The 16,720-nt window shown below is 49.0% G+C and overlaps 1 protein-coding gene across 1 annotated transcript in view; it reads right to left on the bottom strand.

Annotated features, from left to right (window-relative positions):
* Positions 1 to 16,720, bottom strand: part of MYO7B (myosin VIIB) — a 90,297-nt gene that overhangs the window by 54,586 nt on the left and 18,991 nt on the right. The window contains exons 3-10 of the mRNA XM_019469461.2: positions 14,965 to 15,078; positions 13,438 to 13,590; positions 11,851 to 12,035; positions 8,492 to 8,613; positions 4,935 to 5,077; positions 4,137 to 4,250; positions 2,524 to 2,677; positions 301 to 377 (exon numbers count right to left, since the gene is read on the bottom strand). Coding sequence (XP_019325006.1) covers positions 301 to 377; positions 2,524 to 2,677; positions 4,137 to 4,250; positions 4,935 to 5,077; positions 8,492 to 8,613; positions 11,851 to 12,035; positions 13,438 to 13,590; positions 14,965 to 15,078 — 1,062 coding nt within the window. The remainder of the gene's footprint in view (positions 1 to 300; positions 378 to 2,523; positions 2,678 to 4,136; positions 4,251 to 4,934; positions 5,078 to 8,491; positions 8,614 to 11,850; positions 12,036 to 13,437; positions 13,591 to 14,964; positions 15,079 to 16,720) is intronic.

Raw genomic sequence — 16,720 nt, 5'->3', positions numbered from 1 at the left:
GTAGTGAGGATCCTGAGTGAAGGCCCCTGAAGAGCAGGGGGTACATGGGGAAGAGGGAAGAGACGTGTGTTATAGCTGGACTGATCATTTTGTTAAAGATTAGCTCACACTGCTTCCCACCCCCAGTGTCTGCAGAGCCAGATGGGTTCAGGGGTTGAGCTGAGAGTCTGGGAGAGGAGTTGGGGGGAAGGAGTGGGAGCCTGGGGAGGGTTATGACAATCAGGAGTCAGGTGGCTGTGAGCCCAGACCCCTGGGGCCCCTCACAGAAATGGAAGCTGGCAGACACAATGGCCAGCCTACCTCCAGCAACTTCAGCACGATGGGAAAGGCAGGCGTCTCCATCACATCAGAGGAGTCCAGGTTCTCGAAGACTGCGGCTGTGGAGAGAAGCAGTAACCCGGACTGGCAAGGCAGCCGAAGTGATGGATCAGGGGTCCCAGTAGGGCCTGGCCTGGGCAGCCACAGATCCACCTATTAGGGGCAACTGTTCCTGGATGTGGGGCACCACCTCTCCCAGGCCCTCTCTGTGGGAGCCAATGTCCCTGGTGATTACCAGCCCCTTAGCTGTGAAGGAGTGTAACAGACTACTTCCCCCTCCACTCAGTGAGGTCGTAGCTCTGGGTCAAAGTGAAGTTTGAAGAAAAGAGGGCTTATTTGGAGGGAGAAGGCTGGTGCTGGTGTGGGCAGGATGGGGTCTACTAAAGAGAAAGATGAGCCATCAGCCCCCTTCAATCCACTCTGCTGTCCATGGAGATCCAGGCATCATTTATTCATTCAGTCAAATAAGCGGACATCCACAGAGCGTCACTATAAAAGCCAGGTCCAGTCCCCTTGCAGAGGTTTCCTGACCGGCCCCTCCTAGCCTCAGTCCCCTTCTCTGAGGCAACCTCCACATCAGGGCTGCTGGGGGTGCGGGGGGGAGGAAGTGTCGTTTCTGTATGTATATATTTTCTCTTTTTTAAACTTTAAAAAATTATAAAATAAAGCATTCACATAAAAAAGTGTATAGAACCCCAAGGCATGTTATAATAAATAATGATTAAGTCAACACTGTGTATCCACTACTACTGCCAAGATACAAAGCCTGGACAACATCCGAAGCTCTCATGGTCCTTTCTTGCTAAGACCACGTTCCTCCCCACTCACTAATGGAAACCACTTCCTTGCTTTCCATTATCCTTTTACTACCTAAATATGAGTCCTTAACAGCATTTAATCTCACCTGTGTTTAAATTTTGTTAAGTGTGATCTAATCGAACATCTGATCTATAAGACCTGCATTCTTTTGTGCCTGGTCCCATGTCCTCGACACCACATTTGTAATACTCTCCCAGGTCCAGATGCCCCCTGTATGTGTGTCAGCACCCACCTGTCACCAGCAGAAGTGCCAGTGTGGTGGATAGATCACACGGGCAGAACAACAACTCTCCTGGAGTAGATTTCCTTATATGGTGTGAGAGAGGGGTCCAAGTTCATGTTTTCCACATGGACATCCAACAGTTTATTGAAAAGTCTGTCCTTTCCTCACTGTTCTGTGAATTGGTGTCCTTCATGAATTCTAGAACCAACCATAGTTCCTTCCAATGTTGCCTCTGCCCCATTCTTTCTCTCTTTTCCTTTAGTACACCAATTAAAGGTGTGTTATAACTTCTCACTGTGTCCTTCACATCTCCTACTCTCTCTTATATATTTTCCATCCTTCTGTATCTCCATGCTGTGTTCCAGCTTCTCCTCTAGCTCACACACCCCCTCTCCATGTATATAAAACTGGCTGTTAAAACCATCCATTGAGTTCTGCATTTTGGTCTTTTTTTTTTAATTTTACAATTTCTACAAAGTTCCTTTTAAAATATATAATGTCACATTTTCTATTTCCAGTTTCATGTCTAAATTTTCAAGCTTGGCTTTTTCTTTTCTTGAACAGAGCAAGCATAGCTGCTTTATGGTTTGTGTCCAATAACCCCAAACATCTGAAGTCTTTGTGGCTCTATTTCTATTGTCTGTTATCTCTGCTGATTCTCACTCACAATATCTTGTTTCCTCACTCCTATCTATCCCCAGCTGCATGTGAGATGCTGTGTTTGAAAAATTGTTTAAAGTAATAATTTGTAATCAAAATTGGTGCCAGTTTCCTCCCGAGAAGGAAGGATCCATCAGATGCTTGGAGGCACTAACGGGCCAGGTCACCCTAATGCCCAGACCACCCAGATGCCTACAAATGGACTTGTACATTCATGCATGACTCTGTTTACTCTGGTTCACCCTTATCCTCAGGGGGTAGCCCTGTAGGGTCCCAGCTAAAACTGGGGGACTGATCAGAGTTTTCATCTTCAGGGGGCCCTAAGCTTTGACATCTTCCCTGTCACACCGTGAGACCTCCAAAATCATAGCTACAATTTTCAATGCATTTTCCCAGAACAGGGTTAGACTATGTGAGAACTCCCAGAGACTTCTTCCTCCTCCTGTTCCAGTCCCTCCAGTCTTCCTCCCCAGGGGGTACAGTTTGAGCGGACACAGCATTACCCATGAACTCCACGTTGCCCAGGTGGAGAATGGCTGCCAGCAGCTTGCTGAGGTCCCAGTTCTCCGAGTCAGAGAACATGAGAATCTTCATGGCAGAGCGCACGTGGGCATAGTCCTTGGCGTCGTTGAGACCCTCACAGGAGGTGCAGTTTCCCTGTAAGATTGGGCACCTCAACATTCTGGGGGCCACCCCACACCCCACCTCCTCCATCACAGGGCTAGTAAGGCAGAGATGTGTCAGGGACTCAGCCAAAGGCCCCTAAGAAGTGACACTTCACAGGCTCTAGGTGGACTCTGAGAGGCCAGCTGGAGAGGCTCCAGCTCAAAAATACACAGAATTATTTCCAGAGGCAGAATCATGGTAACATAGACACAGCAGCCAGCAATGGCAGTTGGAAGCTGTGTGGCCTCAGCCAAACCGTTGATCTTCTTTGAGTCCCTACTTGTCACCCATCCCTGGGGAATCCTGCGAGTTCAATGCTTTAACAAACACCTTCCAAAGCTCCCCATGTACCAGGCCCTGTGCTACTTGGTGGGAATTCACAAATGGAGAGGCCTAGCCCTGTGTGGGACGCCGTGCATCCAATAAGGGAGGCAGGAAGCAAATGATGGTGTCATACGCTGTTACAGGTGCTGCTGAGACCAAAGAGGGCTAGGACAACCCTATGGGGAAGTGGGGAAAAGCTTCCTGGCGAAAGTACACGCTGTACTTCATAGCACCACAGGGAGAGGGCAGTGTAGGCAGAGAATAGCCAGAGCTAGGCTGCGGAGGCAGCGGCGGGGCTGGCAAGGAAGCGGGGGTCATATGGGGAGAAGTGGAGGGATGATGGGGATCTGGAGGTGCTTGGAAACCACGCCAAGGAGCCACAGGGAGGCCCCTGCAGAATGGCAGTCAGAGACAGGATCTGTCAGACTTGCACCGTGGAAGGAAGGTCTGCAGAAAGGTTGATAGATTAGAGGTCAAGTCTGGTGACGGGAGGATGCTGGAGGAAACTACCACCGTGATCTGGGAAAGAAATGAGGAAGGCCTTCAGGCAGTGAACGTAGGAGAGAGGGGCTAGGCAGAGGAGATTCAAGAGGCAGAACTCTGCCATCCCCTTCTCAACAAACGGGCCGGATGGCTGCATGCGCCGCACTGTTCCAGGCGTGGGGGTGCAGCCCAAAGCAAGAGCAACTCCCTGCTTTGCTGGAGTTCAAGTTCTCAGGCACCTACAAGGATGGACGACTGGAAATGGGTGGATGAAATCGAGGAAGGAGAGGTGCGGCTACGACTCTCCGTCACCACCAGGGCCTCTGACCTCTGGAACCAGAGAGAGCTGAGGTTCGTGGAGAGGGACTAGGAGTTCAACAGAAAATGAGGAAACACACGAGCAAAAGGGAGGCCTTGACAGGCACAAAAACAGAAGGCTGGAGTGGAGGATGGAAAAAGGGAGCCCTCAATCCCCGCCGCAGGGCTTTTCTGTGGCTGCAAACCCCAGGTGTAGCAGGAACCAGCCTTCCTTCTTCTTCTTGCTTTTGCTCTTGGGAGGCTGGGTGGGGCAGTGCTGTCAGGTTTGGGGTGGGAGAGGTGGGCAGGGAGGGCAGGGGCGGGGTGAGAGGGGGGTGGGCCTCACCATCGTCAGGTAGTGGTACTCGGAGGGCGTCCCCAGGCTCAGCAGCTGCTTCTCCTCAGCGCTCATCCCCTGGAGCATGCAGTAGAAGATGTGGTAGTTCCGCTCCTCGGGGGCCTGGTGGGGAAGGCGGTCCAGAGAGCCTGTAAGCATCCCCCACCCCCAGGCCACCCAGCCGCCTCCAGCCCTGTCCCAGCTTCTGCTCCAAGGTCTGTCAACCAGATGTGGCTCTGGCATTGACCTGAGGGACGTTGGGTTTGGCAGATGTCCCCATCTTGGGCTTCCAAGGTCAGCTCTTGCCCACAGCCCTGGGCTAAAGGCCACTCTTCACAAACTCCTGGCTCCCAGGGGCTTCCCTGCATCTCCACTGCTCCTCCCAGCCCCGAGGTCAGCTTTCCTAAGTTGCAAGCCAGGGAGTGATGCCAGGATCCAGATCCTTAGCTCAGGACTGGCCTGGCCTTAGAATTAATTCTAGGAGAGGTAAGTAGTAAGCACCAAACAATGTAGAACATGATGTGGATGGAAAATTCAAAACAGAAAATCCTATGATTTCTTCTTCTTGAATACTGGGAAAGGACCATCATTACCCAATTCTAGGGGTCCTTGGCCCATCTCAGGGTAAGTACAGTGGCAACAAACTAAGACCTCTGAAGGTCTGTGGCAGGGGCGGGAAGGGGGGTGTCCCTGGAGAGGCGTGAGAGTGATGGAAGGGAACCTGTCATAAAAGCCTCTTCATCCCGACTCCCAGCCCTGGGGTGGGCGGAGGTTCCCCAGGACCAGTGCAGCAGAGGGAGTCCTCACCTGCCGGCAGACCCGGGACTTCTCCAGGAGAAACTGCTCGATGCGTGCACCCTCGATGACCCCGCTAGGATTGAAGTGGATGTCGATATACTTCCCAAAGCGGCTTGAGTTATCATTTCGGATTGTCTTGGCATTTCCGAAGGCTGAAGGTCAGAGGGTGATGCCCATGATGGGAGCAGAGAGGGGGAAATTTACTTTTAGTGGGATCATCTGGGAAAGCTTCTTAAGCCCAGAGTTGAAGGATTGGGTAGCATTGCACTGGAGGGTGGTGGCAGCCAAAAGTGTGCTGAGGGGAAGACAAAGTGCAAGTAAAGGTGCAAGTGTCGGTAAGCATGGGGTGTGCTCACAGAGCGGGAAATTTGGCTGGAGCATAAAATATAGAGGAAAGCAGTGGAAGACAGACGGAACCAGTTAGTAGCATAGAGCCTTGAATGCCAGGCTAAGATGTTTGGAATTAGTCTGTGGGTGATGGGGGAGGCAGGAAACCTTCTGAGGGAGTATGGGAACAGATTTGCATTTTGGAAAGATTGCTCAGGCTGAAGGGCAGGGGCTGGTAGGGCAAGCTGGCAGGGACAAGGCTCAGATGGGGGGTCACACCAGAAGGCATTTGGATTGCAGCATGACTGAAGGTGCGTTTTTATAGAGCTGTTTCTGTGAGCTTCTCGGACATGACCCACAATAAGAAAGACCCTTTGCAATGAGTCTCAGTGAATACACACCCCCACCTATACATGTAATTAAAAGAAAATATTCAGTACTGGTTCTGATCAAGAGCTGTGCACTGGGGTATTTTCTCTTCTATGCTATTTAATTTGTCCTAAAAGACCGGGGTGCCTGGGTGGCTCAGCTGGTTGAGCATCCGACTTTGGCTCAGGTCATGATCTCATGGTCTGTGAATTTGAGCCCTGAGTCAGGTTCTGTGCTGACAGCTCGGAGCCTGGAGCCTGCTTCGGATTCTGTGTCTCCCTCTCTCTGCCCATCCCCTGCTTGTGCTCTGTCTCTCCTCTCCTCTCCTCTCCTCTCCTCTCCTCTCCTCCTTTCTCTCTCTCTCTCTCTCAAAATAATAAACATTAAAAATTTTTTTTTTTAATTTATAATTTGTCCTAAAAGACTAATTTCAAGACTCATTGGTGGGTTGGGTTGCAGTTTGAAAATACCACCATCCATCATTAGTCCCAAGAGAAGAAGGAAAAAGAGTCCTTGGTCTCTCCCCCTTGAGGAATCCCGACAGATAGCAGAGGCTCTGATAAGGACTAACTATGCTTCAGAAACCTACTTTGTGTGGTTCAACCCAGTGGCCAATCTCTCTTCGAGAAAACCTGATGTCAGCCCTTTTTGGTAGAAATTGGCAAGCTGATTCTACAATGTATATAGAAAAGTAAATGTGGCCACCAACACTGGAGGATGTGTGCTACCTGATTGAAAAACTGACTAAGCTCAGAACTCAAGACAGTGTGGTATTGGTGAAAGAGTAGTCAGAGAGAGCAATAGAACAGAACAGAGAATCCAGAAACAGACTCACACATGTATGATCAACTGAGTTTGGACAAAGGTGCAAAGGCCACTGAATGGAAAAAGAATAGTCTTCTTGGCAAATGGGCCTGAAATTCTTGGATATCCTTATGAAAGAAAACAAGAAACGAAAGGGAAGGAAAAAAAAGAAAAAAGCAGAAACTCGACTCAGACCTTGCACTATAGAGAAAATGAACACAAAATAGATACAGATCTAAATGTAAAACCTAAAACTGCACCACATCTAGAAGGAAATGTAGAAGAAAATCTCTGGGTTGGGCAAAGATTGCTTAAACACAACACCGAAAGCATAGTCAAGGAGAGAAACAAAGATAAATGGAACTTCATCGAAATCTAAAACATCTGGTCTCTGAAAGACACTGTCAGACGGAGGAACAGACTACAGACTGGGGCAAAATATCTGCAAAATGCATATCTTATAAGGGGTTTGAATCCAGAATATATAGAGAGCTCCCAATTCATTAATAAGGAAACAATTTAAAAATGGGCAAAAGATTTGAACACATACAGAGAAGATACGCAGATAGGAAATAAGCCCATGAAAAGATGCTCTACATCATTAGCCATGATGTGAGTCACCTGGGTGACTCAAGTCAGTTGAGCATCCAACTTCGGCTCACATCATGATCTCACAGTTCGTGGGTTTGAGCCCCGCATCAGGCTCTGTGCTGACAGCTCAGAACCTGGAGCCTGCGTTGGATTTTGTGTCTCCCTCTCTCTCTCTGCTCCTCCCCCATTCATGCTCTGTCTCTCAAATACAAATAAAAGTTAAAAAAAAAAAAGTAGCCAGCCCCAAAACGCTGAAAACCATTTGATCTCATTTATATAACTTTATGGAAAAGATAAAGTGCTGACTCCCCGTGCAGTTTAAAATCTATGTATGACTTTTGACTCCTGCAAAACTTAACTACCGATAGCCTATTGTTGACTGGAAGCCTTACCGATAATACAGTCGATGAACACATACTTTGTAAGTTATATGTATTATATACTGTATTCTCACAATAAAGTTAAGCTAGAGAAAAGAAAATGTTATTGAAATCATAAGGAAGAGAAAATATATTTATAGCATTGTACTGTATTTATAAAAAAAAAAATCCACATGTATCCACAGCGGACTTGTGCATGTCAAACCGTCATTATTCAAGGGTTAGCTCTACAGGGGAGAAAAGAGAAATCGGTGGTTGCCAAAGACTGGCGTTGGGAAGAGAGGCCATGAGGGAAGTTTTGGGGTGATAGGAACATTCCATATCAGGACTATGATGGGCATTCTGACTGAGTTTGTCAAAACTCATAAAACTGTAGATGAACTTTGTATGTAAAACTTCCCTCTGTTACAAAGAAACAGGAGAGAACCCACTGACCGTGGCTGGGTACTGGGGGGTTGAGGTCCACATCTCTGGGCAACCCCCACCAGAGACTGAGTGAGGGGATGCTGAGGCCTGGCACAGTGCCCAATGCAGGGCACTCATATAGGCACTTTGCTCTGGGCTCCGCCTTAGGCTGGCCAAGACCTGGGCAGATCTGCGTGCCGTGTGAACCTCATCCTGCCAATTCTGCCTTCCCTTTCCTGAGTGTCCTATGGGCATCCCAGTTGGGTGACATTTCCTGTCTGTTCCTGCCACCTTCCCCTTCATCTTGCAGGGTCACCCCTCATAGACCCCTTACAGACAGTCTTGACACAGGCTTAGCAACTGCTTCCTCGGTGGCTCAAGTGGACACACCCAGCATTTGCCAAACTGATTTCATCCCACAGTCTTTATTTAAAAGGAATACTTGTTTCAATCCCGTGAAAAATACGCTTAAAGAAAGCTTGTTTACAAGGTCATCAGTCTTTCCCATTCTGGCTTCCCGGGAGCCCCCACACTACCATCTACTTCATGCTGGTCTTTCCTGTCCTGAGAGAACCTGAGTCATGGAAAGGGTATGGCCCATCCTGTCCTTCCCCATGGACACCTCCTGGCAGGAAGCTTCCAGCCTACAGGGTCTGGGGAGGAGGGCCAGTTGTGAGGGTGCCCACTTACCTTCCAGAATGGGGTTGGCCTCCAGGACCTGCTGTTCAATCCATGAATGCTGGCCGCTGACAGTGGCCAGGAACTGCAGGATGAGCTTGGTGGTCTCCGTCTTACCTGCCCCAGACTCACCACTGCGAAGAGGGCACACAGGGCATCAGTCAATAAACCAGCAGTTTCTTCAGTACCCCCAACTATTCTGCAGACCCACCACAGGACTGCTTTCCGGTCTGAACAAAGATGCCCTCCCCCCCAAACCCCTGTGCACAAATCCCACCACATTTGCCCTGTGGGTCTCAGCTGTCTACTTTGTATTGGTTATTGGCGAGTTCGTCTTTTCTGCCCTGCTTGGATGGGAGCTCCTTGCAGGCATGGTTGTATCTGGTTCATTCCAGTGTCATCGGCCCAGTGCTCAGTAACTACTGATGAATGAACGGGACCAGATGGCACAATGTCTTGTTGTAATATCCTCTGCGTGAGCAGTGAGTTTATGTTGGCCAGATGGGAGACTGCATCAGTCCTTTTGAAAAGCAATGCAGCATAGGTATCAAAAACCTTCAGAATTACCCTGCCTTGAGCCTAAGAAAGCAATCCTAAAATCAGAAAAAGCTTTCTTCACAAAGCTCTCTGCTCACTAAAGTATTATTCATTTATCATCACAATTGCAGAAAATCCGGCACACCTGGCTGGCTCAGTCAGTGGAGCTTGTGACTCGGAGTTGTAGGTTCAAGCCCCACATTGGGTGTAGACATTACTTAAAAAAAAAAAAAAATTAAAAAAGAACAATTGTGGAAAATCAGAAGTACTATAAAGTGGGGGCGATTAGTTATGGTCTCTCCAGTTAGAGAACACTAGGACCAAGTCTATATGGGGCTTTCAGTAAATGTGGGCAATGCCAGTAGGTACAGTAAAGTGACAAATGTCCACTGTCTTCAGTATAATTGTAACCAAGGGGGTAGGGGAAGCCATCTCTTCCAGAAGTATCTAGCAATTTTTTTCCAACAATATTTTTCTGAAATTTTGTAAAATTTTCATAGTGAATATATATTCATTTCATAATGGTGAGATATGAAAACTTGTTTTTAAAAGTTTCTTAAGGAGTTGAATTAAGTTAAAAATATACTCAAATCTGGCACATAGCACACTCAGGTTAATAGTTAATTACTGTTATGGAGGCTTGAATATCACTTTTGTATCAATTACTTTTTATTATGGAAAATGTCAAACATTACAAATGGAGGCTTGGGGAGCCTGGATCGCTTAGTCAGTTAAGCGTCTGACTTCAGCTCAGGTCATGATCTTGTGGTTCGTGAGTTTGAGCCCCTCATCGGGCCCTGTGCTGACAGCTCAAAGCCTGGAGCCTGTTTCAAGTTCTGTGTCTCCCTCTCTTTCCGCCCCTCCCCTGCTTGCTCTCTCTCTCTCTCTCAAAAATGAATAAACATTAAAGAAAAACTTAAAAAAAAAAGTGGGGGCTGAATAGTGTCTTGCTAATGAAAGCACTTCTTGTCACCCGATCATAAGTGCAGACTCCCAGGCCCACCCAGGTCCCCTCAGAATCCAGGCTTTCACAAGTTCCCCAGGAGACTCCTGCACTTTACAGTTTGCATGAGGAACTCCCACAGTCCGATTCCCAGCTTCGACTCCTGGCCAATTTTGTTTTCCACCCTGTCCTATTTTGAAACAAATCTCAGACAAATATTGTTTCCTCTGAAAATATTAATTAAAAAAAAGTTTTGATCAAAATGTCACAATCACTGCCTGCTGAGTCAGTCTGATCAGCAGACCTCTGCTGCTCACCGCAAACACCAGCTCCCCAAACAAACCTCCAAGGCAGAGATGGGATGCTGAGGGGAGAGCTGGGATGATTTTCTCATGGCCTTGAGGGAGGGGAGGGCAAGAGGAGAAGGAAGTTTGGCTCAGAGTGAGGTTCTGTTCGTACAAAAAGCCACAGATCGGGGTACTCTACCCTCTTCTTGAGGCACTGCTGTCCTGGAAGTGGAGGCTGGCCTGGTGAGCTTCCCGGCCAGCGTGGGGCCCAGCTCTTGGGCAGCATGGGCAGACTCTTGCAGTGAGGCTGGTCTGCCTAGTCCTGGGGGGGAGGGGGCAGATGGGGAGCACACGGAGCAGACAGGCAGAGCCCCAGAGGGAGACAAAGTACCAGCCCTCATTGGCACATAATTCCATTCACTTCTGGAAAAGTGGGAATCACCCCAGGATACCTCTCTGTCTTCTTTTCCAGTGTCCTGGGTTAGAATTCCCTACTTAGCAGCTGTGTGTCTCTGGGAAAGGATCTCAGCCTCTCTGGTGGGAGGTTTCCCACACAACAGTAAAATGGGAATAAGAAGATCTACTTCAAAGGGCTGCTGAGAACAGCAAATGTGATCATCTCTTGCTATAGGACTTCATTCTGGTCTCTGTTCCAACATCCGTCCTCAGAGAGGCCGTGCCTGGTCTGCCCTCCCTCTAGAACAACAGCCCATCACTGTCTTTCCTCTTTCCCTACAATGCTTTTCTTCAAAGCTCTCATTACCTGCTGTCCCCACCCCCCAAATTGGCTTATTTATTGTCTGTCTCCCCTTCTAGAATGTAAACTCCATAAGGTAGGGATTTTAGTCCCTTTCATTTGCTGCTGTCTCCCCATGTTAGTACAGAACAGGTGTGCAACCAGAGCACAGTGGACCCTCGAATGAATGAATGAATGAATGAATGGCTCTACTGTAGCTCCAAGCAATGTGCCCTGAGCCAAATTCCCCCTCCCCCTTCCTTTCCCTCTCTCCCTGCCTTCCCTCAGGAGGGCCTGTGCAGGAAGCAGGGAGGCCAGGCCAGGCAGAGGGTCTCTGAAGAAGGGTCAGGACCTGGATTGGAGGAGGACATGTCCCTCCTGGGCCCCAGAAACCTGAGAGCTGCCCACTGGAGCTGCTGCTACCCCTGTCCTCACCTGAGGCCTGCCCAGAGATTTGTGTGTGTGTGTGTGTGAGACATCACCTATTTGACCCCTGTGTTCGCAAGAAGCCATCCTGGGTCCCATTTCTAAAAGTGCCCATCCCCATTTCTCCTTCCTTGTCTGAGGAAATATTCATGAAGGCTGGGGCAGTGCAGGTCCTGCTGATGCAGTAGAAGAGCTGATTCTGAAGGAAGGAAGCCCTGGAGGGACCTGTCAGGGTGGAGGGGCAGTAGGGAGCAGGTGTAGGTGAGATGTGTGCCCTTGAGGAGGCTGTGTGCAGCTGAATGGGAGCCCCTAAATCAAACAGGCCTTGTAGGCAGGCTGGTTTGGAGAGGTTTAGGGAGAGGGGATGCTCCTTGCTTTACTAGAAACTAGTGCCTGGCCCATGTGATTCCCCAGGGACAAGGGGAGCCTGACCCCCCCCCACCTGATAATGCAGCACTGGTCCCTCTTATTCCTCTTCATGTTGAAATAACAGTTGTTGGCGATGGCAAAGACGTGCGGTGGTAGCTCACCCATGTGGTGGTTGTAATACAGCTGCACCTGCTCCAGGGTGTAGAGGGGCAGCACCTGGAATGGGTTCACGGCCACCAGGATGGAGCCTGTGTATGTCTGGGGAAGGGAACAGGTGGTTAGTGCTCTCTGCTCTGAAGGCCAATGCTGCCTGGCCCTGACCTTGACCTTGAGTGTGGCCTGCTGAGGCTACCAGGACTGGCTGAGTCTGGTGGGGAAGAGGGGTCTGATTCTGGGCCAGGGAGACAAGACATTCAGCTGGAAAGATGGGGATGTTCACCGCAAACAAAAGCTGGGGGTGAGTACATTCACAGGAAGATTAGATGAGGTCTTTGTTAAATGTTTAGCATTCTGTCTGGTGTTTAGAAGACTCAATAAAAGTGGGCTGAATTTATGAAGTGAGTCTTCACCTGCCTCTCACCTGACCACATGAGGCTGGTCAACAAGCGTAGCCTCCACTGATCCCTCCTAGGACCCCATTCAGGACCACCTGGTTATCTGGAGCCCCCACTAGTCCTGGGAATGGGACAGGGAGAGCCACCTCATCAAGTCACATGATTATCCACATCCAAATTTTCATTTTAGGAATGGAGAGTTTAATGTCTCTGACTCCAAGGACTATGACAGCCAGATAAAAGAATGCAAGCATAAGCTCTTTGGAAAGGATAAACTGTAATTCACTTTAGCTTGTTGGCATTATCAGTCCCAGGATCTCTGAATCACATTCAGCCAGTGTGCACTCAGTGTATTCTATTGCCCCCTTCCACCGCAGAGCCTCCTCACTCTCCTGACCAGCCCTCCCCTCTTTTCAGGGTCCCCTGCTCACTCATCCCTGAAGGGCTGCTCAGAGCCAAACCAGCCACCTTGAACTAGGAGAGGCCCAGGCAGGCAGTGACTTCATAGGCCACACCCACTCAGGGCGGGGCTGGAGCCAGTTTTGAATGCTCAGTCTCCTGGGAAAATCGCATTGGAAGGGGAATATGAGCCTTAGAGCTGGGGTGAGCCTCCCATCCGCTGCCAGGTTTTGGGAGAAGGACCCACATCAATCTGCACAGCCCTCCTGACCATCACAGGACTCACTTCACAAGAGAGCAGGGGTCTGCTGCCTAGTGACCCTGTCTCTGCCAAATGCCTAGGAAGGAACATAAGACTATGTCCACCCCCCTGGCCTCTGGTCCACTTGGCCATCAGAGCAGGCCTTCCACTCAGCCACAGATGAAGGGGGGACAGCACTAATTGAGCACCTACTGTGTGCTAGGGACTGTGCTGGCATGCTGCCTGTCAGCTTTCTGAGACTGCAAGGTATTATGATGCCAAGGAGAAGTGTTAAGCTCCTTGCCCACCTCACGCAGTGAGGGTGGGGGTGGGTGGGCTGGGTGGGGACTGAACCAGGTGTGCCTGGCTCCAAACCTCTGGTGCCTGTTTTTTTTTTCTTCCCCAGCCAGGAGGTCAGTGCACATGGACCAAGCCCCCTGAGCAGAGGGTGGAAACGGGGACTCACATAGATCTTGTGCTGCTGGTAACGGATCAGGAGATTGTGCACCATGCCTGCCTCGCTCAGGTCCCCCAGGCGGATCATGTCGTCCACACCTTGCATTGAATTGGGGTGCATGGGGCTGAGGGTATCAAGGTCCTCTGCTCGGATCCAGTGTTCCTGGAACAAAGGGCACAGACTCCCCTGAGGGGTGGCCTCCACATGGGCCAACCCACTGCACCTCTTCTCCAAGTTCTCAGCACATCAGCTGACCTGGTGGCCTGAGTCTCTGGCTGAGGTCAAGGAAAACCTGAGGGAGGATCAGGGCAGTTTGCAGTTGGAGAAAGGACGTGTCTAGAGCCAGGGGTCAGTGTGAAGCCAAGCGTCAGTGTGAAGCCAGGGGTCAGTGTGAAGCCAGGGGTCAGTGTGAAGCCAAGCGTCAGTGTGAAGCCAGGCATCAGTGTGAAGCCAAGTGTCAGTGTGAAGCCAAGCGTCAGTGTGAAGCCAGGCGTCAGTGTGAAGCCAGGCGTCTGTGTGAAGCCAGGAGTCAGTGTGAAGCCAGGCGTCTGTGTGAAGCCAGGTGTCAGTGTGAAGCCAGGTGCCAGTGTGAAGCCAGGTGTCAGTGTGAAGCCAAGCGTCAGTGTGAAGCCAGGGCTAATGGTGAATTTCAGACCAGGGTCAGAGTAGCTTGTAGCCAGAAGTCAGATTTGGCTGTCATTGAGATCAGGAGCAGGATCACCTGGGGGCCTCACAGATGGCTGGAATAAAAGCATGCAAGTAAAAGTGCTTTGTAAACTGTAAAACATCACTTTGCAAATGGAAGATATAATCATTCATGTTTTACTGGCTTCCCTAATATGCAGCTTACAGGTCATAGCCTAGAAACTTCTCCCTGGAGGCCAAGTCTCCACATACCCGATGCTGCAGCACCTCAGCAAAGAGGTTTGCCCGAGGGGGACTGAAGAGATGAGCTGGACCCCTAGCCCTGCATGCCCTTCCTCATGGCACCACACTTGGCTGAAGCTACCCCCCAACCCCCAGATGGCTGAGCTGCAACCCTGCAGGCCACCCCAGCTTCCACTTCTCTCTCACCTGGGCTGTTCTGTTCAGTACCAGCTGAGCCTCGTCTTCTTCCTCCTCACATTCTGGGGCCCTCCTCTCCTCAAAGAACACCTTTCCTTCTCTCCTCCTGGTCTCCAGGCTTACACTCCTTTACTTGGCAAAGCAGCTTTCTGCCACCCTCTCCTCTCTGTCACAGCCCCTTCCTCACTTCCCTATTTCCTACTTCCCTTAATTGGCCTAGTTTTCCATCTACCTACTCAGTCCTTGCTCTTTCATTATAGAAACATTCCCCAAGACAGACACATGATGTCCACCATGACAGGACCCCACTGTGGTCTGTTCTACTGGGTAGGTTTCCCCCCATCTGGGCTCTGAAACCCCTGGTGTTGGAGAGCAGTGACAGAAGAGGAAAGGGGCTCAGGGTCCTAGAGGGGTGGGGTTGGGGTGGGGCTAAGAGGGCCCAGCCTCCCTGAAGAGCCTGGCCACACTGACCTTGCCCTCATCATCTTCAACCAAGATCTTGCCAGGCTTTGTTTCCTTGATGATGCACCCAATAGCCACGCTGGTCTTGTTGGCAGGGAGGGGGTTCAGCCACACATGGTCACCCTGGACAGAAGATAGAAGACAGTGGTCAAACACCTGTTCCATGTTGCCTTTCCTGCTCAAGACTTACCTCTCCCGGGGGCCGTCTTTTCCAATGCTCTCTTCATACCCCCTCCTCCTCTTTCCCTCTCCTTCTTATTCCCTCTCTCCTTTCCCACTCTCTCTTGCTCTTGCCAGGATGGCAGTGGGAGGTAGCAATGGAAGATTCCCTGACCTACCTTGGTTCTAGGAAACAGACAAGCCATATTTGCAGGAAAACAGTCCCACCGTGAGGTGGAAAAAGAGTCTTTGCCCTGTGAATAGCCCTATAGGACCGAAACCCGTTGGGTGAGGAGAAGCAAATACTAAAATCTCATAGGTTTCTGCTAGCCTGTGACATGGCATTGACCCGTATGAACTTCCTTCTGACCCAAGAAAGCTCACCCCATTCAAAGAGGAGTAATCCCCAAACCAGCACAGGTCTACATACAAAGATACTGAAATCCAACAGGAGGAAAGGAGCAAGTGACTAATACCAGGAATAACAAACAAACCAACAAAACTGTCAGAGAACAGTGGAAGTTGTGGCCAAGTATTTCACCATAGTTTCCAAAAATGTACTGAAGAGTAGATCAGAAGCAAGAGCTCAGAAATTAGATGCTGAGACAAGTGAAAGGGATGAGAATTGAGTTGGCAAAGCTCAAGAAAGAAATGGAAGAGATAACATGGACCAGGAATGAAAGCAGAATTGGAAACAACAGAAAAACAATCACCACTATAAACATAGTAAAGATCACTGAAGACAGGAGGAGAGGGCGAGCTGAATGACAGAGAAATTTTTTAAATGAGGATTAGGAAGAAAAGGATAGATAGGGAAGATGGACAAAAATACGTGGGCACCCAAAGAAGATAACTGGAAATAAACCCAGGAAGATTATTTAAAGATATAATTCAAGACAACTTTCCAGATATTAAAGAAATCTTGCATCTATAGATTGAAAGCACATCAGGTACCAGGAAATAATGACAAAGAAAAATCAGCTCCAGGACATATACTAGCAAAGGTTTTTGAGCTTTGAAAATAAAGATGAGTTCACTTCTAAGGAGAAAATTCAGGACAAATTCAAATCCTATAGAGAGCTGAACAACTAAAAGATCTCAAGAAAAGAGCAACCTACCTATTAGTATGGCCACTACCAAAAGAACAGAAAACATCAAGTGTTAGAGGCACTGGAACTGTTATACACTTCTGGTGGGATTGTAAACTGGTGCAGCCACTGGGGAAAATAATACGGAGATTCCTCAAAAAAGTAAAAATGTATATACCATATGACCCAGCAATCCCACTTCTGAGTATACATCCAAAGAAATTCAAAGAAGGATCGTAAAGACATATGTGCACTCCTATGTTCATTGCAGCATTATTCACAATAGCCATAGGTGAAAGCAATCCAAGTGCCCATTAACATATGAATAAACAAACAAAATGTGATGTATACATACAAAGGAATATCCTTAAAATGGAAGGAAATCCTGTTATGTGGTACAGTATGGATGGACCTCAAGGACATCATGCCAAGTGAGATAAGCTAGTCACAAAAAGACAAATACTCCATGATTCCACTCATAAGAAGTATCTAAAAGAGTTGGGGCATGTGGATGGCTT

This window comes from Panthera pardus, unplaced genomic scaffold, assembly GCF_024362965.1.
Source record: "Panthera pardus isolate Hobbes unplaced genomic scaffold, ASM2436296v1 HiC_scaffold_10, whole genome shotgun sequence".
Taxonomy (NCBI): Eukaryota; Metazoa; Chordata; class Mammalia; order Carnivora; family Felidae; genus Panthera; species Panthera pardus.
Note: the sequence above shows the minus strand (reverse complement) of the source record. Positions and strands in the feature narration are given on the sequence as shown.